Here is a 25,614-nt window from a genome sequence, read left to right as displayed (position 1 = left end):
GTGAGCGGCCAGTTACCAGTGGCAGCAAAATGCCATCTCCTGTAACTTTAAAAGCAGAATTTCCGGTCTTTAAAGCAGAAAGTGCCATAGCAATCATTGCACGAGTGATGCGGCCCCCCTTTAACCCAGTCTGAGGCTAAAGTTTTAAGAACAGGGTGGGGGGTGGCATCAGATCACCCCTGATTAAAATAGGCACAAATATATCCCAAGAGTAGTGATGGGTGAATCTGACCCGTTTTGCTTAGCCAAAAACATGCAAAACTGCGAACATTATACAAAATACATTGCAGTCTATTGCGCTGCAATTTTTTTTCATTGGAGTCTATGGGCGTCATTTTTGCAGCAACACACGGCAAAAAAATTCGCTCATCGCTACCCAAGAGCACAGGCAAGAACCACCACACAGAAATTAACTAGATACAGTTAAGCAGCTATATTATAATTTGAAGCTTTTTCTACCATCTGAGTCCTCCTCTAAAAACTGATATTACTTTCCCACAGTGAAAAAAAAACTATAGTAGTTGCAAGTAAAAGCAGCATTTTTTATCCTTTTCAGCAGTCAGATCTCCTTCAAGCCTTATGTGCAGCTTAAATCAGCCCAGAGAATGTGAACACTCAGATGCTGTTTTTAATGGAAATTACTTTGCAAATTCAGTTATGGGACCTGATCCAGAATGCTCGGGACCTGGGGTTGTCTGGATAAGGAGTCTTTCCATAATTTAGACCTCCATATTTTAAATCTACTTAGGAATCATGTAAAAAGTAAAACAACCCAATAGGCTGGTTTTGTTTCCAATAAGTATTAATTATATCTTAGCTGGGATCAAGTACAAGCTACTGTTTTATTATTACCGTGAAAAGTGAAACCATTTTTAAAACTTAAATTATTTGATTAAAATTGAGTCTATAGGAGATGGGCTTCTTGCAATTGGCTAATGGATTCCAAACCTGTAACTTAAAAATCATTGGCACTTTGTAAAGTTGGAGAGATTTACTTTTTCCTCCACTGTGTAAAAAATAGCATTTAGGGTGAGATCCCCTTTGTGGTGTTTTAATGTGATGAGAAAGTAACCACACACTGAACTAAATTAAATGAAGATGCGAGAAGACGTTTGTCTATGAATCTTGCTGTGAGCGTTTTCTAACCAACCATATAAGATTTTGCATCTTGTAACTTTCATTTTAGAAAACATTTTTAATCTCAAATAAAATGCAGTTTAATTAAACATAAGTGAATAATCAGCTTTGCAGAAGCCATTGTGTTTTTTTCTTTCAACAGTCATTTCCAAAAGAGGTGATTGCGTGTTGGGCTGGTCCCACAAAAGAAACGCTTCCATTTCCAAAATGAAATAAGTAGAAAAATCGTACAAATTCTGGTGAAAGATTATTTGAACGTTTGCTAGAAATACGCCTTAACGCTTTTCTTTGCTATCAGCAGCTGCTGTGAATGTTTCCCTTCGATTCGTTCACTTCTATTTAGAATCCTCGTTGCAGAAAGGAGGTTTAATGCGGCTGTTTTGTTTTACGAGATGCTATGCAGATACGGTGTTCACAGGAAACCGAAAACACCTCACGTTTTTTTAACCCCCGAGATAGGAAAATATTTAGGAAATATAATATGTGCTCTGCTCTCTTTGGAGAACAACTTGCTCCTTTTGTTTCCATTTTATCAGTATTCAAGCGATAGCAGCAAGAAGAAGAGAAAAGGAACGCGCAGGACTTATCTCTATGGATAAGTGATTGCATTAGCTTACAAATATAAATTTCTATTAAGTGCAGGGCTGCTTTGAAAGGTCGGGGGAGAAAATGAAACACCTTTTTTTTTTAATCTTTTACTTTTTATGCTTTTATTCGCGCCACAGGCTTCATTGTTAGAACTGCTGGCATAAATTGTATTTCATCGTAACATATTTGATTGTGCTTCTAAATAATAGCCTTTGTATCCTTCGTTAAATACCGCTTACTCTGTAAGATCGAGAGTTACTGGCTAACAGCAATTAACTGTTATTGAGGGCACAAAATAATAAAAAGACGGGATGTTAAGGTAAAAATTCCAGTTTTATTTATGGAATGGCACCAGGAGACTGGTTCCATGGACAAGAGGGGAAGGTCATGGCCTGGTCAGAAAGCCTCCCTTGAGAAGACATGTAGGCTCTCTTAACCTTTTTAGCTCCATATAAATAAACAGTAGAACATGGAGATCCTTAAACCGTAGGCCTGTTGTTTATCTAACCCTTGAACTTCGAAAGACATCAATCCCACACTTATTAAAGAAAGCCCCAGCTATCCGGGATGGCTTTCTCCAAGACCTCGCTCTAGCATATTTACAATCATGCAGGGGTCAGAGAAAGTTCTGATGGGCCATGTCCTATAAATAAGGCAAAGTCTCCCTGACTGCTGAAAGCAGCAGTAACAGGATCAACTCAGACAGCTTTAATTAGAGAGACTTGCTAGACTAAAGTATCAATATACAGGTCATGTTATTCCGGCTGCCAAAGGAGACACTTATCTCATGAGTCGTCAAGATGAGAATGCTCATGTTTTCCAGTTATTGTAACCTGCTCAGTCTCCCTATTTGCACTGCAGACTGATACCCCCATTAAATGGCTACAATACAACATGGCAAATGTTGAAAAGTCTACTGAACTTGCAGGAGGAGGAGATTTTCTATAGGATACTGTATGTTAAACTAGCATTATCTATTTAATTACACTGCAAATACATGTGCCGTAAAACAACGGCATTTTAAAATAAATAAATAACCATTCATATGATTTCATACATGTCTAGTAAAAGCTACCGGCAGCACAAAGCACAGTAACTAGCAGTGGTGTAACTATAGAGGAATTAGAACCCACAGTCGAAGGGGGGCCTGGGAACAGGGGGGCCCGGAGTGTGGCGGCTGCTTCCTCTGTAGCGAATAAAAAAAACCTTCCTCTCCAACCTCTCTCTTACCTGCGGCACGGAAGGGGGACGCAAGTCGTGCGGGAGTGGGCGGAGGCAGGATGTGGGCAAGGTGGAGTCGGGATGGGAAATGGGCAGGAGGATGGGGAATTGAGTGCGCCAGGCCTCTCTGAAGATTTCTTTGCAGGGGGGCCCGGTCCAGTCTAGTTATGCCACTGGTTGCTAGTGATGGACCCCATTCAGTTTAGGAAAAAACATTCGGTAAACAGCAAAGGATGGCCCTTTTTATTGGATACTGTGCGCTGTTCCTCTTGCAGCTCCCAGAATTGGGAGATTGGGTGGATAGTACCGACTCCTAACCTTAAACAAGGGGTCCGGGGCAGGAATTACCCGGACCAAAAAAGTGCTAATGGTGAGCAACACAGGGATTCTAAGAATTGTTTAGAAAATAACAGTCTTATCCCGTCTTATGTGCTTAAAGAGTTGAGTGTGAAGCCCGGGAGTAGCGCTGGCTATATGTATGGTGGCATAAGAGTTGGTGTATTTGTTACACACACACATATACACATTACAGACCGCACAATACCCAGAGAAACATAGGGAGAACTTCAGACCCTGGAGTTGAAAGGCAGCAGTATAGTGATGTGCGGGTGGACCCTAACCTGCCACTGTCAATCCACACCTGACCTGAACCCACACAGCACTTTTACTTATAGACCCACACCCAACTCATCTCTGAAGGCATGAAAGTGGCCAGGGGTACAACTACAAGGGGTGTAGAGGGGCATCTGGGCCCGGACCTCCTCAGGGCACTCCGGACCCTCGCACCAATGCAAATGTGTGGTGAAAACTACATCCAGAGGGAGGCTCGGCTCCTCTGCCTGCACACGAGCCCAGGATGAGTTATGTTATTGGGTCCCATGGGTTTCGAGCCAGCCGGCACATCAATACAGAAGTACTATTGCCGAGCCACAAGCTAATTCTTCATATAGTAATCCTTTCCTTTTCCTTGTGTGCTTATTGTAATGATTCATTGTGCAGCTGTACTAAAGCGTGGTGTCATGTATAAAGCAGACCATTTACAACACAATAAACAAAGAAAATACATGTTCTCAGAATAAGAATCTTCTCTACAAAATCCAATTGCATTTTCAGTGTGATTTTTTTTGTCCACTGGGAGAAAGGAGCAGGATACACTTGGCCGACAAAATCAGAGACTAATCATTTCCTCAGATTATCTCAATTGTTGCCATTAACACCAAAGTCCTGTTTGGATGTTTTCAAATGTTTGACTGGTGAGTCAACAAAATGCGAAGCTCACAAGGAATTGGGGGGAGACGGGTTCAAGTCTGGCTTGAAGACATCAGGTGCGGAAAGCTTGATTCCTTCCAGCTACATAGTTGGCATAACCAATAATGGTTACACCTGGCACAAGCTGCTTTACTGCCAAGGTTATGACCTTAGCTGCTTAACTGATCAAAAAGTATTGTCCTCATGGGGCTGACTTCCCGGCTTTCCTCTAATGTTAGCCTTACATAAGTTTAGGGCTGCTAAGTGGCCATTTGTCAACAGTGACAACAGGGTGGTTAAGATTTAAGTGCAAGTAAGGAAATTACTACAATCTGAAGGCAAGTGAATGAGAAAAAAAGCTGCATGCTGATTAATCAAAGGTTGAATTTTGAAATGATGTGAATTTTTTCTAATTAATAAATTCGAATGTACTCACAGCTTGAATGGGAGGCTATTTATGAAAAAATTTGAACGTCTAAAATCCAATCTGAAAAGTTTTGAATTCGAAGCGAATACGAATGAAACTCGAATAGAATTTTCCTCCAAAAAAAAAAACTTGGATGTCAGGAAGGCTATTAACATATTCAAATGGGTCAACTGACCTCTGCCATTGACTTGTAAATGAATTAGTCAGGTTTCAGGTGGCGAATATTCGAATTAGAACGGTTTCCACGGTCAAGTTGTGAGAATTCTCACATTCGAATTTATATTCGAATTGAGGGATTCAAATTTGAATATGTGAATTTTGACACCAAACTGAATTCTAATTTACTAGTCAACCCTTAATAAATCTGCCCCTTAAAGTGAAAATAGAAGCTATTCTCCAGTATTCTGCCTGTGTGCTGGGCAGGGGCATAACTACAGAGGAAGCAGACTCTGCAGTTGCAAGAGGGCCCAGGAGCATAGGGGGCCCAATGAGGCTCTAATTAATGGGCAATTTTAATATATCAAGGTAGAACAGGCCACCTTATCGATATTTTGGTGCCCTAAATTTAATTTGCGGTGGGGCAAAAGTTAAGACATGCCAAGTAGTGATGTGCGCCAGCCCAAATACCGCAGCTTCCAATTTCTGGTTTTATAGACGCGCCCCTGCCTGCACTTTTGTGACATCATCGGGGCTATATAAAAGGAGGGGGGAAGCCGGATGCGGGTGAGCATGAGTTATGGTTGGGTCGAGTTTTTCTGAACCCTCACATCATTAATGCCAAGAGCATACCACCTACCTGTCACAAGACAGTAACATACAGGGTTACTTTAAAACAAACAAAATTAATATCACTGTATTACACAGCCCACTAAAGAGAATTAGCATCTATTGTTGGGAGTTATGCAAAATCTACACTGCGGGTCGGGCCGGGGGTCTTCTCAATAGCGATTTTTACTCCTTTTTTCTGACCACGTCTACTTCCAATGATGTCACTTCCCGTTTACAATGACAGCACTTCCTGTTTTACTCCTTTTTTTCTGATCACGCCTACTTCCGATGATGTCACTTCCAGTTTACAAACACAGCACTTCCTGATTCTTGATGGTCAGCGGGTCCGAGTTGCGGATAAGGTACTTGCGGGTTGGGAAGCGGATTGCAGGTATGGGTCGTGTACGGGTTCCAAAAAATGGACCCACACAGGACTCTAGTTACGTGCCAGTAATATCACTGGATCTGCACATATCTGGGCGCATGCACACAAACACCTTGTCTCCCTTCTTCTCACAGCAGGGTTATCCGACTGGACCCAGCAGTGCAAATAAAAATAAATATAAAAATAAATAATAACAGAAATAATAATTGTAAATAAAGCTAGATAGGCCCCTGATCACACCAGGCTCTTACCCAGGGTAGCCTGTATATTAATCTGCCTCTGATCATACAAAAAAATTATTTTAAGGTGAAATACCTCTTTAAAGGTGGATGTTGGAAACCCCAACATGTAGAACTGCATAGTTTTCAGGACAGTCCTGCATGATACATCTTTTAAAGGCAGGAGGATAAAGGTAATATTGTATCCTTATTGCAAATATATAAGTCTCTGAGGAGTTTCAAATGTAGTAAGCTATGGTCTCAAGCATCGCAAATACATATAGAATTCTTGTTGTTTTTTTATGAATTAAGTTCTTAAAGTAGAGACCAACATGACTGTAAGGGGGTTATTTATCAAAATCCGAATTTATCTCATTATTTTCTAAAAATATGCTCCGACCAAATCCACACAGGTTATTTCCCCTTATTTATCAATACATTTTATCGAAAAATTCCAGTGCGGGAAAAACCAGAAGAAATTGTGCAAAATCATAGTACACATTTTTCAGATTTTTTTTCCAGATTTTTTCCCGAAAACTATGAAATCTTCGGATTATTCCACAAATGCAGCACAGACATATCTTCGGGACTTCTCCCATTGACTTACATACAACCTCGGCAGGTCTGAGATGCCGGATATTCATGTTCTAACTTTTTCCATCCTCGGAGGTATAATAAATCCCGAAAAATTAGATTTTTTTTTTTTTCACTAAAATTTCAGATTTTATAGTCATAAAAAGCTAGAGTTTTTGGGATTCGGACTTTAATAAACAACCCCCTTAGTGACTAAATGCATCTGTCATGATCTGCAGCAACAGGATAAAATATGAAGGGATTTGGGGCGTAGAAGGTCTTCTTATTGAGGAGCCAAAAGTCTTCTTGTTCCATAACTATACGTAATGCTTCTACAAGGTCATGCCATTAGGATAAATTCATCACTACAGATTGTATTTTATTGTTTGAAGAATACTGTTTACTTAATGCAAAAGAAATACCCTATACATCTTCTTAACGGTAATATGATGTTTTCATATTAAGTTGATATCTGAGGTTACTGCTGACGGTTGGCTAGAAGTTTTCCTTTTAACTCAGGAGCAGAGGGAATATATTTTTGGTTCACAATCAATATCATTAAGTCACTGCCGCCAGAAAGTGGTTCCAGAACGTGAAGGATGATGTTCAGGAGCTGGTTCAACAACCCTCTAATGAACTTATCTTATTTCGTGTCATACTATCTTAACTCCGCGGCAAAGACAATTTGTACAACCAGATTGTGCCTGAGAAGCGTTTGATCCTTGCCTTCAGTAATAATATCCGTCTTACTTAGCCATTTTACAATAAGGCACTTTGGCAAGGGAGAAGAAATCCTTGATGTCGCTATAATGTTACAATGTGTATTACAGTCATATAATTTAGTTCACGGCACATTTGCAATTTCAATAATTTGACGTTTTGCTTCCACTGGTAGAACTATTTTTAAACCTGGATTATAAGAGCTGTAAAACTCAATTCATCGGGCTATGCAACTCTTTAGCAGCCTATTATACTGAGAATTATATGATTAGTTAGACTGCCGTCAGACGGCTCAGATAAAAATTTGATCCAGACAAAGGAATAGAACACTATTGTGACAGAGTAATTTCATCAGGTCTGTTGAGTGCAATTGATTACGTTAATGCTGAATGTAGCAGGGTATACCATTGTTTAATACACATTTCAACTAGAATATATCTTTTTTTTTGTGATTTTCCCTGTTTCATATCTGAACCTTCCCCCAAAGAAAAAGCTATACTGTATATCATAGAATATATCATGCTATGCTAAAGGATATTGCACTGAAATTAATGGCACTTAAAGGAGAAGGAAAGGCTAAAATTAAGTAAGCTTTAACAGAAAGATCTATATAAACATACCAGTAAACTCTTAAAGTAATGCTGCTCTGAGTCCTCTGTTAAAAGAAACACAGCATTTCTTTCCTTCTATTGTGTACTCATGGGCTTCTATATCAGACTTCCTGTTTTTTATCTTAAACCTTCAGGGCTAGGGCTTGAGCATGCTCAGTTTGCTCCTCTCTTCCACTCCCCCTCCCTCCTCCACTCCCTGCTGTAATCTGATCACAGAGCTATGAGTGAGCAGGGAGAGACTCAGGCAGGAAGTGATGTCACACCAAGCTAATATGGCAGCTGCTTTCCTAAACAAACAGAGAGAGCTTCTAGAGCTGTTTACTCAGGTATGGGAAAGCATTTTGCAGAATTAATATAGTTTTATAGATTGCACTATTGTGGCTAATCTATTGGAAATAATCTGCTTCAGTAGTTTTCCGTCTTCCTTCTAATTTGCCTTAGCAGCATCAGACTCATACATAACAGCATATATATGGTGATTCTGGGTTCTTCCGGGACATAGGCATCTGTGGGTCCATTGCAGGCAAAGTATTATTATGTAAATCCAGTGCTGACTCTCTTCTATGTCATTCATAGAATTAAAATAGAATAATGACATACCATTGAGACAGTGAAGGCCGTATACCAGTTGGAGAGCCACATCAAGGGGCAGATTTATCAAAAATAAGGGATGAACCAAATCCACTATTTGGGATTCGGATGAATCCCTGAATCCTTCATGAAAGATTTGCCAAATACCAAACGGAATCCTAATTTGCATATGCAAATTAAGGGCAGGAAAGGAAAGAGTTGAAAAAATTCTTCTTTTGTGATGAAAAGTCATGTGATTTCCATACCCCCCTAATTTACATATGCAAATTAGGATTGGGTTTGGTTCAGACAAGCACAAGGATTAAGCCGAATCCGAATCTTACTGAAAAAGTCCGAATCCCAAACCGAATCCTGAATTTCATGCATCCCTACTACAAATACATATCTTTAAATACAAGTTTCTTTGGTAGTAGAGACCAACAGGACTGTAAGAGGGTTATTTATCAAAATACGAATTTATCTGATTATTTTCTGAAATATGTTTCGACCAAATCCGCACATGTTATTTCCCCTTATTTATACATTTTCCAGAAAAATTCCAGGGCGGGAAAAAAAACGTGAAAAAAATTGTGACAAATTCGAATCGTTTGAATTTTTTTTGATTTTTGCTCGAAAACTACGAAATCTTCTGATTATTTCACGAAACCCATAGCAGATCAGGATATCTTTAGGACTTCTCCCACTGACTTATATACAACCTCAGCAGGTCTGAGATGCCGGAATTTCTGATTTTGACTTTTTCCATCCTCAGGGTATAATAAATCTAGAAAAATTCTATTTTTTTTTTTCACCAAAAATTCGGATTTTGAGATTTGGCAATCAGACTTTAATAAATAACCCCTGAAGTAACTAAATGCATCAGGATAAAATATGAAAAAGGCAGAATCGAGAACTGAATCCTGGATTTCATGCATCCCTACTACAAATACATATCTGGGTGATGCAGAATAAAATAAAACCTCCGGGCTTCCAATATGTAATAAAGAAGAATGATTAGTCCATAGGGATGTGATACCAGAGACCACTGAGAATACTTGGGACCAGGTTGTTGCAAACCGATAATATACACGACTGACATGAAATTGCCATTCAATATAAAATAGCCCTGAGAAGTATACAAACCAATTTCTGGAGCTCTTTCTAGAAGAGGCTTCCTATTTATCTGAGCAGATTTTAAAGGAAAACCTGATATAGTGTAGTGTATGTGTATTTCTGTAGAAAAGGCACCTTGTTATTGTAATGTAAAAGCAATGGGTCAAGCAAAGGCAAAAAATGAGAAGATGCTAGGAGAAAAGGCCAATATTCAGAACCATAGAACTATTTAAAAAGAATAAAACCATCATACGTTTCTCCATGGGAAAGCCGCTTTTAAATAAGCTACATTTGTTGGTCAGCAGAAACATTGTCTTGAAGGCTGCAGGCCCATATTTAGGATTTACATTTAAGTTCATGACAAAGAAAAACACTTGGTGGAAAGAGGAAGTGAGGAGAAAATGTCTATACTCGAATGCTCTGAGAAGACCACAAACATTTAGCGTGTGCAGATTAAGCCTTCTATGGTATCCTTTGCCATCAAAGGGAGTCAAGGAAAGGTTGACTCTAATTCTTTATGGAAGTAATCTGTGGGGTAAGACAGACTGAACGTTTGCAGGGATAAAGGAATCTGATCAGTTGCTTTTAATGAAATAAAAAAACCACAAACAGGATGCAGGCACGTTAAAAAAGCAACATTGACCTGGCAATGGAATGTGAACTGCAGTTCACATGAGCTGTGTCATACAAGCCCTTCTCCCCATCTTGTTTTAACTGTTAAAACAGCGCTGGATATTTGTGCTCCCCTGACAATAAATACAAGGCAAAGAGAATGAAAACACAGTCTGACTAAGCTTTTCTAATAGTCTAAACTTCCCCTCAGTGACCCCCAAAACATGGTGTCTACTATGGTTACGCCAGTCTTCAGTTCCTGACTTGATTCTGCTTAGGCCGTGGTCAAAAGTACAAAAACCCAGCTAACTAAAAAAGCCACAGTATTTTCTATTCTATTTAAATAACCATTCATAAAATATTACAGACTATTAAAGTGATCTTATCCCTTCAGAAGTTCCTCTCTAGAGCTTCCTATAGAGTGAGCAGGGTGGGATGTTAGTGTTTTGGGAGTCAAATCTCTTTTCCAGTAATCTTTAAGTGTACGTATATTGTTTTGTTATCGTTTATAGCAGCTGGTCAATGCCACAGCGTGGGTTAGACTGGATATTTCTTTCTGTGTTTCTTTTCCAGTATTTGCCAGGCCCAAGACTTAATATTGGGGATGCTTTCTGGGTAGAACGGTCATGGCAGGATCCCATTAAAGGAGAATTCAACCCATAACATAAAAAACCCTACGTAGACCCACAGTCGGATAAATGTAGTTCTTACATGCGATTCTCCTTCACTTCCTGTTTCTTCACAATATCCAACACGTCGCATGCGTTTCAGGCGTGTCGGCACCAAACACATTGTGGAGTTCCTCTCTAATGCATTCACATAAATACATCTAGGGTGCTGTAGAGGACTCAATTGTTGGGTCGCTTTAATAATAGAACTGCTCTGGAGGCTGTCCAAAACCTGAAGGAAATTATCTTGGGGAGAAATCAAACTGCTAGTGGAGTCCATAAGGCTATAAGAACCCCCTCCCCCATTCAATAAAGAATTTGCAGCAGTAGAATCAGGTTGCAATTATATGATGGCAGTATCAGGTGGGGGATACAGCCAAGTTAAACAAAACACACATAACATATAGGTAATGTCCACATATAAACAGGGAGCTTTTCTTATCTGTGAATGTGAGTTTCATATACATGGGAGCAGTAATGATTGCTCTGACGAGGAAACCTCATAGAAAAAGTGCAATAAAAGGGTGACGTCTATTAGCTATATGGTGGAATTATGTTTGAAAAGCCCAAATGTATTAGTCAGTATAGTGTCCATTTAACCTGTACAGTGCTGTATTCTATGTATCAAAATACAGAATAGTCAAATACCAAATACATTTTCTCTTATTGCTCGTGTAAAATAATTGTTCAGTATAAAAATAAAAACGAGGTAAATAGATAGTATGTGCAAAATAATTTTTTTTTTCTAATATAGTTAGTTAGCCAAAAATGTAATGTATAAAAGCTGGAGTGACTGAATGTGTAATATAATAGCCAGAACACTACTTCCTGCTTTTCCACCGACTGGTTACCAGGCAGTAACCAATCAGTGACTTGAGGGGGGGAAACATAACTGATGCTTTTGAATCTGACCTGCATGCTAAGGATTAGGACTGCGCCAAATCCATTATTTTGGGATTTGGACAAATCCCTGAAGTTTTTGTAAAAGATTAGGCCATATCCAAACCCTAATTTGAATATGCAAATCAGGGCTAGGAAGGGCAAAAGAGAGCCGTAAGTTTACAACATGTTTTACTTCCTTGCTTGTGTGACAAAAAGTTGCACAAAAAGGATTCTGATTCGGTTTGGCCATGAACTTGGATTTGGCCAAATCCAAATTCTGCTGAAAAAGGCAGAATTCTGGCCAATTCTAAGCCGAATCCTGGATTTGGTGCATCTTTACATAAACTGAACAGTTATGTTCCATGTGCCCCCCCCCTTAAACTAACTAACTCCGAGTTAGAGAGCTGCAAAGCAGGAAGCTGTTCTTATATGTTACACATCCAGTCACTCCAGCCTTTATAAATTACATTTTTGGCTAACTAACTATATTAGAAACATTTTTTATTTTGCACAGCCTATCTATTTACTCAGTTTTTATTTTTACACTGAACTGTTCCTTTTTTCATTACTGTTCCCCTTATTTTGCACAGGAGGCACATGTATCCATCACCACATAAAACTCTCCCTAAAGGGAACATATACCCTAAATGAAAGTCGGTCTGCTGCTATTGAAACCTTTTCAGAACCCATAGCCCTTTATTTTTTTTTTTAAGTCCTAGATGTTGCTGACTACAGCTCCTAACAGCTTTACCCGAATTGTATGCTAAGGGTCAGGCCACACAGGGTGTTTTGGGGAGATTTGGTCGCCTGGCGACTAATCGCCTCGTTTTTGCGACGACCAATCTCCCCAAACATCTTCCCTGACTCTGCGCCAGCTAAAATGAAAAAATGCCGGCGCTAATCACATGCGGCGATTCGTTTTCCGAAGTCGCCCGAAGTTTCCTTGTGAGGCAACTTCGGACGACTTCGGAAAATTAACCACCGCGTGTGATTAGCGCCGGAGTTTTTTTTCATTTTCATCTCTAATGTTAATTTTGCAAAACAATAAATTGTGCGAAAACACTTCACTTTCAGTTTAAATTCAGTGGGAATTTGCTTTCATTTTATTATTCTATAAACATGCTATAAACATTCGACAAGTTCACAACAGAAAATAATAGGAAAGGAAACAGAATAATGAACTCACTCGGTATCCTTATTTTAAATTTGCCGCTTTGTCCAAAGCTTCCTTCAATTAGACCATCCTCTCCTGTAGAGAGTTTGACCTTAAGCCCCACGAACAGTTGGATGTTGGTCTCCTTTTTGAACAAGGAACGGCCAATTATACTGTAATCGTCATTGACCTGTAAGATGCAGAAAGTGATATTGTTACTCTATACAGACCTAATAAATCATAACATATTATTTTTAAAGCATTTTTATTAGGGATGCACCGAATCCACTATTTGGGATTCGGCCAAATCCCCGAATCCTTGGTGAAAAATTTAGCCTAGGGCACCTGGCTGGTCGGCTCGGCTCTGCCTTTACCTATAAGATATCACTTAACACAATTGGCACATCAGTAGCTATAGTGTTTAGCAACAGCCCTTTTAAGAAATTGTTCAATTTCTTCTATACCATTAGAGGGAACCCTCTATAACAGGCCAGAGTATCCTATGTACTACGGTTTGAGACAACCATGTTGAATAAATCCTACGACTAAAGCTGTCTGTGTGTTTGTGTATGGGTCAAGATTTGACAGTACCCTGAGTAATTGGCACAGAATTGCCAGGGAAAGATTGACATAGTGGGTTCCCCTATGCCTAGCCCCTCCCCTTCATTCGTGCATATGCGCAAATTTTCATAAATGGGTCCGAAGCACTAGGGACTGGCGCATGGAAAATTTTTAAAAAATAAAGTATCCCCTGCATAGCCCCAGTACTTCCAAACCAATGCAGATGTGGTTGGACAGCATGGCCCCATAGGCATGGGTCTTTGCAGTCTTTCCTCAAATATGGGCATGAGAATTGCACCACTCAAGGGACCATGCACTAATGTACTTGCAGCTATTTGCATTCAGCCACACGTTCATGCTGGTTTGCCGGATCCAGCACATAAAGCTGAAAGTGAGTTTTGTAATTGAAGCCCACTCATCAAGGCATTCGCTGCATGTGTCTATTAACGTGTCCAAATAATACCCAAGTGGTCAGAGGCAATCCAGGTGAGTATCCCACTTCCCAATCCGCGCTTAAAAGCTCAATAGTGCTCTCTGCACTAGCGGAGACGAATTTCCATTTAACAAAAACGAGGAGGAGGCTTTTTGCCGTCCTGGTAACTGGTCACTCACTGCCATCTGAGGCAAGGTTCTTAATTTGCCTTATAGCAGGAGCGGCCCTGCGTGTGGTCAGGTCAGTCAATAAGTTGAATGCACCCATGCAGTTCAGATCTTTGACTGATTCAGGCACACAAGTATTGGGGCAAATCTGTTTGTCAACACCAAAAAATGTGGAAATGGGCCCTACAATAATCCACAAGGCAAATTGTGTAAAAAAATAACTATTTATATGAACAATATTTCAAAGCCCTTGCGCGTTTCATGCACTTAATCAGAGGCTATAATTAAGTGTACATTGGTACATGTAAGAATTCTGCAATGATGTTGATATATTTTTTTTAAATACTTTTTTTTTTTTTTATATCAGTGGCCTTCTGGATTCTTGCCGTGCTCAATTACCAACTTTTGCTGTTTTCCAGCTTACCTATACTGAGGGTCTGGGACTGCTGGACATGGAACACATCTTTAATCTGGGAAGCTTTCACTTATACCTTAGTGCCATATCTTCTTTCTTATTTTACTTCCAAATCTGGTTGACCTGAGCATTTGGTCCTGAGACCAACAATCCGATCTTTGCAGCATGATCATAAATGAAGCAACTACATGACCCAAGGCTGTCTTCTGGCTTGTCCAGTGAGATATCTATGGAAAAGTTGGTCATTTCTGTCCCATATGAGGCTAACCGCTGGCCACATAGGTCAAATATGGGCAATTTAAGAGCTAAATCGAAGAGACTAATCTTAGAATATAAGGCTCTGAGAAAATCCTTTTTGCTCCAATGGAATAACAGAAAATGATACTGTTACTTGGAAAAACAAAAAATTACAATTGGATGTACCTGCCAGGTAGCAAATCCAAGCAAAACATGTATTTCCAAATAACCAGCAGAAAGATGCCCTGAAATAACACAGATGTTTTTGATTTTGGTCTTTAGCAGAATTCCGGTTCTGTACTTAATGCATATACATATATCCCTATTTTTAGATCTGGCAGAATAACATTCACTTTCAATGTTTATTTTAAGGACTTTTGTACTCGTTTTGTCTTCTCGTTCCCACATTCGTGTATGTTTTAACAATAAGATTACCTTAAATGTCCAATTTCCCTAAATGTAAAACTAGAAGGCACATTATGAAAAGCTTAACATTTACCCTAAACTTAGCGTTACAAAATGTAAATAATATCAATCTGCCTTTGTTTTGCACACCTGGAACACTTAGGGGCAGATATCTTAAGGTTCGAATTTTCGAGTTGGATTTTTGGTCAAAACGCATAAATTCGAGTTGAGAATAACCTAAACTCGAATTCGAAGTTCGAATATTTATCATACCTTGACCCTGGGAACAACTCAAATTCGACTATTTGGCACCTAAAACCTGCCGAGTTCATGTAGAAGTCAATGCCAGAGGTGGAGAGACCCATTTGAAGATGTTAATAGCCTTCCTAACATTCAAGTTTTTTTTTCAGAGAAAAAACAATTAGAATTTAGTCAAATTTGATTCATATTCGATTTGAATTTTTGAGTCGGTAATATTCGTTCGAGTTTTAGACGCTCAAGTTTTTTCTTAAAGGAGAATTCAACCGTTTTCAAAAAAAAAAACCCTACCCCCACCCCACTTAGACCCCCTTCCTCCTCCCCCCCCAGCATAGCTGTGCCCCAGGGAAATGCCCCTAACTTTATACTTACCCCTTGGTCGCAGATTCTGCATCAAAGTTCCACGCAGCCATCTTCCGGGTATTTGGTAAGCTGAGTGGGAGACCCGCAAAACGGTGCATGCGCAGTTGGAGCAATTTCCCAGTTTGCGATGGAATTTGGCGAAGTGCCGCGAAGACCCGGAAGATGGATGCGTGGAACTCCGATGCATGAATCTGCGCAGAGTATAAAGTTAGGGGAATTTCCCGGGGGGGGGGCGCTATGTTGGGGGGAGGGGGGGTCTATGTGGGGTGGGGGTTAGGGTTTTTTTTGAAAACGGTTGAATTCTCCTTTAAAGGAGAATTCAACCCTATAAAAAAACCTTACCCCCCTACCCTACATAGACCCCCTCCCCCCAGCCTAAGTGTTACCCTGGGCAAATGCCCCTAACGTTTTACTTACCCCTCGGTGCAGATGCAGGCATCGGAGTTCACGGGCGCCATCTTCAGCCGTTTTCGGTAGTCTTCGTAATGAGGCTGGCGCTTCAGCAATTTTCGTTTCGGCTACAACTGTGCATGCGCCGACATGCTGGTCTCATTATGAAGACTACCGAAACGGCTGAAGATGACGCCCGTGAACTCTGATGCCTGAGCGGTAAGTAAAACATAACTTAGGCTCTTAGGGGTCTATGTAGGGTAGGGGGTAGGGTTTTTTTAAGTTTAGGGTTGAATTCTCCTTAAAATAACCTCCCCTTTGATTTGTGAGTATATTTGAATTTATTAGAGTAAAATTCACATAAATTCGACCTTTGATTAATCTGCTCCTTAGTTCCTGCTTTGGAGACATTTATAACTTTGGCCACTTTGGTCACTGTGACCCCTCGTCTAGAGGAGGCTGAAATTGATTGTTGGCAATGCACTGGGAAAAGGCAGAGAGAGCATCTGCTGCCCTGGAACCTCCATTGACAAGGAAATGCTTTGAAAGAATGCTCTTGGTTAAATTGCATACTTTATGCTTGTGCCAAGGACGGAAACCTTCAACCCTCCATCAGCTACCACCATCCCAAACAGCAGAGGTGTACAGAGAGTTATAGCTCACCAACAGCTGAGGAAACACATGATCCAGATCCCCAATTTACAAATTTCTCCTTTGGAAGGCTGAAGTCGACAGGCCCAAATTTACCAGCCTGGGAATCAAACTCAGGGTTCACTTAATAATGTCAGAGGTTTGTATGTTATTACATGTATCTGTTACACTTTGCAAATGTCAGGAAAAAAATATACCCATTGCACACTTATCAAAGACTTTGAGCAAACGTATGTGCCAATTTAAATTCAACTCTTTCCTGTGGGGGTTAGAGTTCAGTGGTAGTGTTGAAGCCTACTACAACTTTACTTACACCCCCCCAAAAAATAGTTATATTTAATGCAATGCTCTTCTAGGAATGAATTTCCAGGGCATAAGACAACATGACCTCTTCAATTATTTTGATGTATTGAAACTGATCCATGATCCCTGGTATGAGATAAATAGGCCCAACACCATAGTACAAGAAACATCCCCAAATCATGATGCTTGTGCCCCCGGCTTCACTCTGTACTGGGGCTTCAATTCAGTGTTTGGGGTCATCTGACAAACTGTCTGCGGCCCCTAGACCCAAAAAGAACCATTTTGCTTTCATCACTCCACAAAATGTTGTGCCATTCTCTTTAGGAGCACAAAAGAGTAAAAGATTAACCCTTAAAGTTGCACCACCCCATCTTTAAATCCGAGGACTCAAGGAACAATAAAACTTAACTTTTAATAAATAAATTAAAACCATAAGTCCAGAGGAGCGTTTAAAATAAGGTTAGGGACAGGGCATCCCTGTCCCTAACCTTATTTTAAACGCTCCTCTGGACTTATGGTTTTAATTTATTTATTAAAAGTTAAGTTTTATTGTTCCTTGAGTCCTCGGATTTAAAGATGGGGTGGTGCAACTTTAAGGGTTAATCTTTTTCTCTTTTGTGCTACTATTTATCCATATAACCCTGCACACCATTTGTCTGTTTCTCTTTGATTTAGGGGTGGTGCTCCCTTATTCAGGCTTACTTACATCCCATTCTCTTTAGGCCAGTCAATGTTTTTTGCCAAACTGTAAGCTCTTCAGCACGTTTTCTTTTTTAACAATGAGACTTTGTGGGGGCTTCTTCCCGGCAGTTTGGCTTCACATAGTAACGGTATCACAGACTCTTTGACATTTTGGCTATTCTTCTATCCATTCCAATGGTAGTTTTCGCTTTTCCTCCAGATTTACCAGGTTTGGTGCCATTATAAAGCATTTGCGATCATTTTAGCTGATCAGCCCATCATTTTCTGCACTTCTTTATATGTTTTACCCTCTCCAATAAATTTTTTAATCAAAGTACGCTGTTCTTCTGAACAATGTCTGGAACGAGCCATTTTACTCAGATTATCAGAGAGAAACAAACTATAACCAGCAGCACAACATTTGCTCCTTCCTTCCTTAAATAAGGGTCGGAATCGACTCCTGTTTTTTTCACAGAATGAATGAGCTCACTAATTGAACTCCACACTGCTATTAATTGGAACAAGCTTTTATTATTTGGAACACTGCTATTATTTGGAACAAGCTCTTATTATTTGGAACACTGCTATTATTTGGAACAAGCCGCAATTAATGATTCAATGATACAGAATCAGGAGCATGTACTGTATGTCATGACCAGGGCCGCCATCAGGGGGGGGCTGGGGGGAGAATCCTCCCGGGCCCAGTGGCTACTATATGTTAAGGGGGCCTAGCCGTGATGTGTTTCATGGATTAGCCAGGGCCCCCTTGAGTCACTAAGCCACTGAAGTAGGTGCTACCACGAGTAGGAGCCAAGCCGCAGCAATCGAATGGAGCCAAGGCGCAACTGCTGAAAGAAGCTGAGCCCCAGCCGCCAAAAGAAGCCGCAGCAGCGAAAGCAGTCGAGCCGCAGCCGCAAAAGGAGTCAAGCCGATGACGACGAAAGGAGCCAAGGAAGAAGTAAGGTAAATTCCACTGAACCAATGGTTTTTTTGTTTTTTTTAAACCCCATGGCACTTTTTTTTTAAACTTTATATGGGGACCATGGCCACCAATTTTTTTTTATTTAATTTTATGGGGGGCCTGGGTACCAATTTATTTTTTTTACTTGTGGGGGGGTGGTCAGTGATTTTTTTATTTTGTTTTATTTGTTGGGGGGCCTGACTACCAATTTTCTTTTAATTTGGGGGTTCCTGGCCACCATTTTTTTTATAACTTGGGGGAGGGGAGCTGGCCATCTATGGGGTTTGTACTTGTAGGGGCCCTGGCCACCAATTGGGGTTTTCTTTAACTTCTAGGGGCCCTGGCCACCAATGGTTTCTTTCTTTCTCTACGGGGCCCTGCTAATTCTAATGGTGGCCCTGGTCATGACTGTTGGGTCTGTTGGTTTTCTATTACTTTACTATACCTGCCAGTAAATTATTTGCCATGTAAAAATATAAATTTCTAGCAAAAACAGTGATTGATCAGGTTAGTGATGAGGGACTGCTATTATTCTGAACACAACTGTATATACTTAGTACACTTGGGGTTAATGCAAAATCCTGAGCAGAATGCCTTTTGCACCAGTTGGAATATCTGGTACAATTTATAAACTGAATCAACTCATGGAAGGGGAGCGGGCCACATAAAAAGCATTTTCCACGAGACTTGGAATTAAAATGATGTCCTTTGACAGGAGGTGAGAATTTAAATGATATCAATAAATGACTGCAATAAAAAAAGAGACATTTGAAAATCCACTGGGAGCTCGTAAATGCGATAAGTCAATACATTTTACTTTTATTCCCGACCCATGACTCTTTATTAGGCGTTCGCGCGCAGCATTGCTATTTATTTGCCTTCAGCCCGCGTGTCCCGATACCACTTAGACTGCCAGCAGCACTGAGCCAGAACAAAACAAAGCTGGACACAGACTTCAAAGCAGGTGAAATATTTATCCTGGCGTCTGCTAGGTGACATGCAAAGCCAAACCTGAAAGCACATGAAGCGCACATTTCTCCTGACGTTTTCAAGTAATGGGTTTTCTAAAAAGAAATAATTCACTTTTGCATCTGCAAATCCACCCCAGAAATATTACATCAAATTATTGAAGTGGCTTAAAGTAATGAACACTAATGAACACTAAGGGGCAGATTTATCAAGGGTCAAATTTGAAGTAGAAAAAGCTGGAAATTCGACCATCGAATTGGAATACTTCGAATACATCGAAGTCAAAGTTTTCTTACATCGAATTCGGCCATTTGCGGTCAAAGTAAAATACTCTAGAAGGTCCCCATAGGCTAACATAGCACTTCAGCAGATTTAATTTGGCAAAGTATTGAAATCAAAGTTTTTTTTTAAAGAGACAGTACTTTGATTACCGAATGGTCGAATATTTGATCTATTATACTTCTAATCGAATTCGAAGTCTCCTATTCGAATGTTGAAGTATCCAAAAAATTACTTCAAATTTCAATTTTTTTACTTCAAAGATTCCCTCGAATTCACTTCGACCCTTGATAAATCTGCCCCATAATGTAGTGTATCGCTACACTGGTGTGTTTGCTTCATAAAACTATAGTTTATATAAACAAGCTGCTGTGTAGCCATGGGGCAGCCATTCAAAGCTGAAAAAAGAGAAAAGGCACAGGATACACGGCAGATAACAGATAAGCTCTGTAGCATACGATGGGATACTCCAGAACGTATTTATCTATTGTGTATCCTGTGCTTGAATGGCTGCCCCCAAGGCTACACAGCAGCTTGCTTATATAAACTATAGTAGTACTTATCTGTTATCTACTGTGTATCCTGTGCTTGAATGGCTGCCCCCATGGTTACACAGCAGCTTGTTTATATAAACTATAGTAGTCTTTCTGAAGCAAACAGATCAGTTTTACCAGTGCAGGGCAACACTACATTATATTTCACATGAAGCAGGTGCATGATGGCAAGGGGGGCTTGCGAGTAGGAAGGGGAACCTTGGAGGGATGCGGGGTCCCTGACACCCCCGGGTGTGACCCTGAGTGTACTTTCCCTCTTCCATTACAAGGCAGAATGCAGCAGGATGATTGGCACAGTTACAAAATTATTGAGGCTGAGTTTTATGGTACATAGTATAATAAAAATAGAAATGTAACTATTTTTTCTTTTTAATCAAATGGAAATGGACATGTGGCTACACAGCACAGGGTCTAGTAACGAGAGGTAAAGTGCAAGGGCATCCATGGGGCTACAAATGCTTAATTGTTAAATGACTATTGTTGCCAGCCTGCCCTGCCAAACAGAAAAAGCCAAGGACGCCACATATTGTGAATAGCTGGAGACTTGGCACACCTTTGCTTCTGTTCTCATAATTAGATTGTACTCAAGTCTCTGCTTGTAAAGTGCTCATAAACATGCTTTAGTCTCCGGGATTCTGCTTGCCCTCCTGCTGACTGTCAGTAAATCAATAAATAATGTGGAACCCCAGATAAGGGCATGGAAGTACTTGGCTTCCCTTCAGCAGTCAAAAGATACCTGCATGGCAAAGCCATATGATTAGTTACAGGACCCAGTGGAGTCGTAACCCAGAAACATAGGGTTTTTACAACCTTTGAGCTATCTGCACTAAATCAACAGCAGGAACGAATCAAATAACTGTATTAGCAGATCATAAAGACTCTTTTATTAGGGGGATATTCCACTATGTTCAAAACCAAAACACACAGATGCTGACAGTGTATTTTTGGATATCTGAAGCCACGTGACTATATAGAGCTTCACTCATGTCTTGCAATAGGCATTTTAATTAGAGGCTACAATTATTATGACCCTCCATTCATCTTCAATGAGCTTTTCAAGCTTATCAATAAGAAAAAGTACTCAAATGCTATGGCTATATCATACAATGAGAGCATAAGTCCCCTAATTCCCCACAGCAAGCTACTGCTAACAGCGTTGGACTGAGTTGTCAGTGGCCCAACAGAAAACCTAAGACCAGTGATCCCCAACCAGTGGCTCGTGAGCAACATGTTGCTCTCCGACCCCTTGGATGTTGCTCCCAGTGGCCGCAAACCAGGTGCTTATTTTTTAATTCCAGGCTTGGAGGCAAGTTTTAGTTGCATAAAAATCTGGTGTACTGCCAAACAGAGCCTCCAGTTGGCTTTAACTCCACACAGGGGCTACCAATACCCAAGCACAACCCTTATTTTGGAAGCCCCAGGAACTTCTTGCATGCTTATGTTGCTCTCCAACATTATTTTACACTTGAATGTGGCTCACCAGTAAAAACGGTTGGAGACTCCTGCCTTAGATTGTGGGCCCACTTTCCAAACTATTATTCCTCCTTTCCTCACTCAACCTCTTTATTCTCTTAGTCTTTCATATCTACTTACTATATTCTTCCATTATTGAGCATTTTCCCCCATAAAGAAATAGGAAATGACTACGAAATTGGCCAAATGGTTAGAAGCAAGAAGGTCCACTGACATCTGGGCCCACCGGGAGTTTTCCTGGTGGTGACCGCGAATATGTTAATCAGTTTCGATGGCATCACACCTTCAGCCCCACTAATTCAATCATTACAATACTTTACAACTTTTCAACATCCTTTTAGGGCTAGTCCACACGAGGAGATTGAGGGAGATTTTGTCGCCTGGCGACTAATCGCCTTGTCTTTTGCGCGACTATCTCCCTGAACTGCCTCAGCGTTTTTCCCCATAGGCTACAATGAAAAGTCGCCTGCGCTAATGCACATGCGGCGATGCGTTTTCTATAGTCGTTTGAAGTTGCCTTTACCCTTAGGCCTCACTGAGGCAACTTTAGGCGACTATTGAAAACGCATCGCCGCGTGTGCATTAGCGCAGGCGATTTTGCGCTGTAGCCTATGGGGAAAAGACGCTGAGGCAGTTCGGGGAGATAGTCGCGCAAAAGACGTGGCGATAAGTCGCCAGGCGACAAAATCTCCCCGAATCTCCTCGTCTGGCCTTACCCTTAGGGTAGTGACATACCAGGAGATTAATCTCTAGCGATAAATCGCTGCTTCTCTGGGCAACTAATCTCCTGCACTCTCCATTAAAAAGCTTTCCCATAGGCAATAATGTGAATCGCTGGTGGTAAAACACGTGTCGCTCCAGTCTGCCAAAATGGCTACAAGAGAAAACTTCAAGCGATTTCGGGAGACTGAAGCGACACGTGTGTTTTACCACCAGCGATTCACATTATTGCCTATGCGAAAGCTTTTTAATGGAGAGTGCAGATTAGTTGCCCAGAGAAGCATCGATTTATCGCTAGCGATTAATCTCCTGGTGTGGCACTGCCCTTAGATTCAGTATAAGTGTATTAAACATAGTCATGCAGCCCACACCTAAAGTAACGTATAGCCTTACCCGTTCCACCTGCCCTTCCTTGTGCTTCAATTTAAAGACTCTCAGATTGGGAAGAAAGCTTTCAGAATAATTCTTATCTTCTACACCTTCTAGCAAGACACCATGAAACGCAAGTCTACAGGTGTTTGAATGAATGTCGGTGTCTAACTTGGACCCAATCACAAGACACAACTTTGGGCATGTCACAGGCTTTTCAAATTCTAATAAGGCCCACTGCTGCTTGGGTATAGCTTCTTCTCCTTGGTGGTTGTCCACTTTGTCCTGCTCTGAGTTCTTGGAGTCTTTGGTAATGTAGCCGTCCTGGTACAGATACTCCTTCCCAAAATCAAATGCATTTGCTGGCAATTCTTCGTTGAAACTGGCAGGAGGGAGGCTAAAGAAAGTCACTTTAGCCATGACTGTTTCATGGCTGACCGTAATGTGAAACTTGGCCTTGGTTTGTAGGGATCCTTTAAAGTATGGGATCTTATCCACAGATATTACAGCTGCGTGAATAGTGTGCAAAGACTCTGGCGTACATACAAGTCCCCTTTCCAGCAGCTTAGGATCAAATTGAGTCACGCAAATCCCCAAACGATCTCCCTGCATGGCACGACTGACCGGCTTGTGAAACATCTGCATGCTCTTCACCTTTTTGGTTACCTGTTTGAAAAAAGAAATGATATTAATGAGACGTGGTTCAGAAATAGAAAACCTATCACAAAATCAAATGAGTATCTGACAGATGTTCTTAAGAAAAAAAACAAGAAAAGGGATTGAGTTATTCTTTATTTATATATCACTGACATATTACCCAGAGATTTTACATCATTCACATCAATCCCTAAGGGCAAGGTCACATGGGGAGTTTTTACATTGCCTTTTTAAAAAAGCACAGGCTATGGCAAATACGCGAGAGATGAATGGAATAAGCACTACAGCAATTGCCACTGTGTGTTTGCCAGCCAACAACTGCCACATCTGTTTTTCAGCAGAAACGTCAATATGCCAAGGAAATGCCATATTCTTGAACGATATGAGATCCGGAGGTTTCACTTCGCTGCCAAAGTCTCTCGAGATGAAATGTACATATACTTATTTGCGGCTTTGTCTGCTGGCGATGTTATTAATCCTATCACGTCATCATTCACACACATTGGAGTTCATATATCAAAACTGGGCAAACTTGCCCATGGGAAGTTACCCAAGGCAACCAATCAAATTGATTCAACCTGAACTGTTGCTATGGGTTACTGCCCACGGGTAAATTTGCCCAGTGTTGTTAAATGACTATGGTCAGTTTTATGGAGCCAGTTAGGCTGCCTGTATGTTTTTGGAGTGTGGGGTAGAAACTGGGGTACCCAGTGGAACCCCAAACTGGCACAAAGAACATACAGACCCCTGGCTGGAATCAAATTTAAAATCCAAGATAGCAATGCTTCCCTGAGCAATACAGTGCTGAACTTAAACATTTATGAATATAACTACCTTTTCATAGGTGGTACATTTTACATCAACATGATAAGGTGATGTATAAATATTTTAAGTTTCTATATATATATATATATATATATATATATATATATATATATATATATATATATATATATATATATATATATATATATATATAACATATTCAAATCATATCTGATATTATGTCGACTGCATAAAGCACACATATTCATTTTGAGCAATTTTGGAAATGAGAAGAATTCTAATTTAATAACCCAGTTTAGCATCAGACAATGGGCCTTATGTATCACAATTTGGATTTGTGCAACTTAAGAGGTATTTTCTACTTCAAATAAACTCACAATTTAAAAACAAAATAATAACGTGAAAGGGGACCTGTCATCCTAATAAATAATTCCTAATCATTTTCTATCATGTTAGTTGAGCAAAATGAACTTTACTTACAATATATATATATATATATATATATATATATATATATATATATATATATATATATATATATATATATATATATATATCTATATCTCTATATATATATCTCTCTATATATATATATATATATATATATATGTATACTAACAGGGGAAAGTTGTGCTCACCACTAGTTGTGCTCACCACTAGTTTCCAAAACCATTAGGCGGGGGTGCAATGAGGGTGTGACCACAAAAAACATATAGTCAAATACAAGAGTCCTCTGCACTCAACCCATTATCAATATATTTAAGACAGCGACATTTTGTGCATACTGCTACTGAAAAATGCCTTACCCTTTAAACAAAACAGGGATTGTTTGTCCATATATTGCAATATATTTAAGCTGGCCAACTACATCAAAGTCATCCCATATTCGTCCCTTTTTATAAAATGTATAATTAAACCATAGAATTCTTAATGAATCAGATGAAAATTGAGCATAGGACTGGCCAGATATGGGAAGACTTTGACGTAGTTATATATATATAAATTTAATTTCCTTCAATCTTGGAATTGCACCACAACATTTTGTGTATGCACCAGAGTGGGGCACCTAATGCCCATGTGCAGTGCCC

General features: G+C 40.1%; 1 protein-coding gene across 2 annotated transcripts in view; it reads right to left on the bottom strand.

Moving 5' to 3' along the window:
* Positions 1–25,614, bottom strand: part of eefsec.S (eukaryotic elongation factor, selenocysteine-tRNA-specific S homeolog) — a 151,640-nt gene that overhangs the window by 36,524 nt on the left and 89,502 nt on the right. For both annotated transcript variants that reach the window (XM_018259587.2, NM_001092150.1), the window contains 2 exon segments: positions 23,108–23,749; positions 12,928–13,084 (listed from right to left, as the gene is read on the bottom strand). In XM_018259587.2, coding sequence (XP_018115076.1) covers positions 12,928–13,084; positions 23,108–23,749 — 799 coding nt within the window.

This window comes from Xenopus laevis, chromosome 4S (genome assembly GCF_017654675.1).
Source record: "Xenopus laevis strain J_2021 chromosome 4S, Xenopus_laevis_v10.1, whole genome shotgun sequence".
Taxonomy (NCBI): domain Eukaryota; kingdom Metazoa; phylum Chordata; class Amphibia; order Anura; family Pipidae; genus Xenopus; species Xenopus laevis.
The sequence above is the reverse complement of the archived record's forward strand: the minus strand, read 5'-3'. Positions and strand labels throughout refer to the sequence as shown.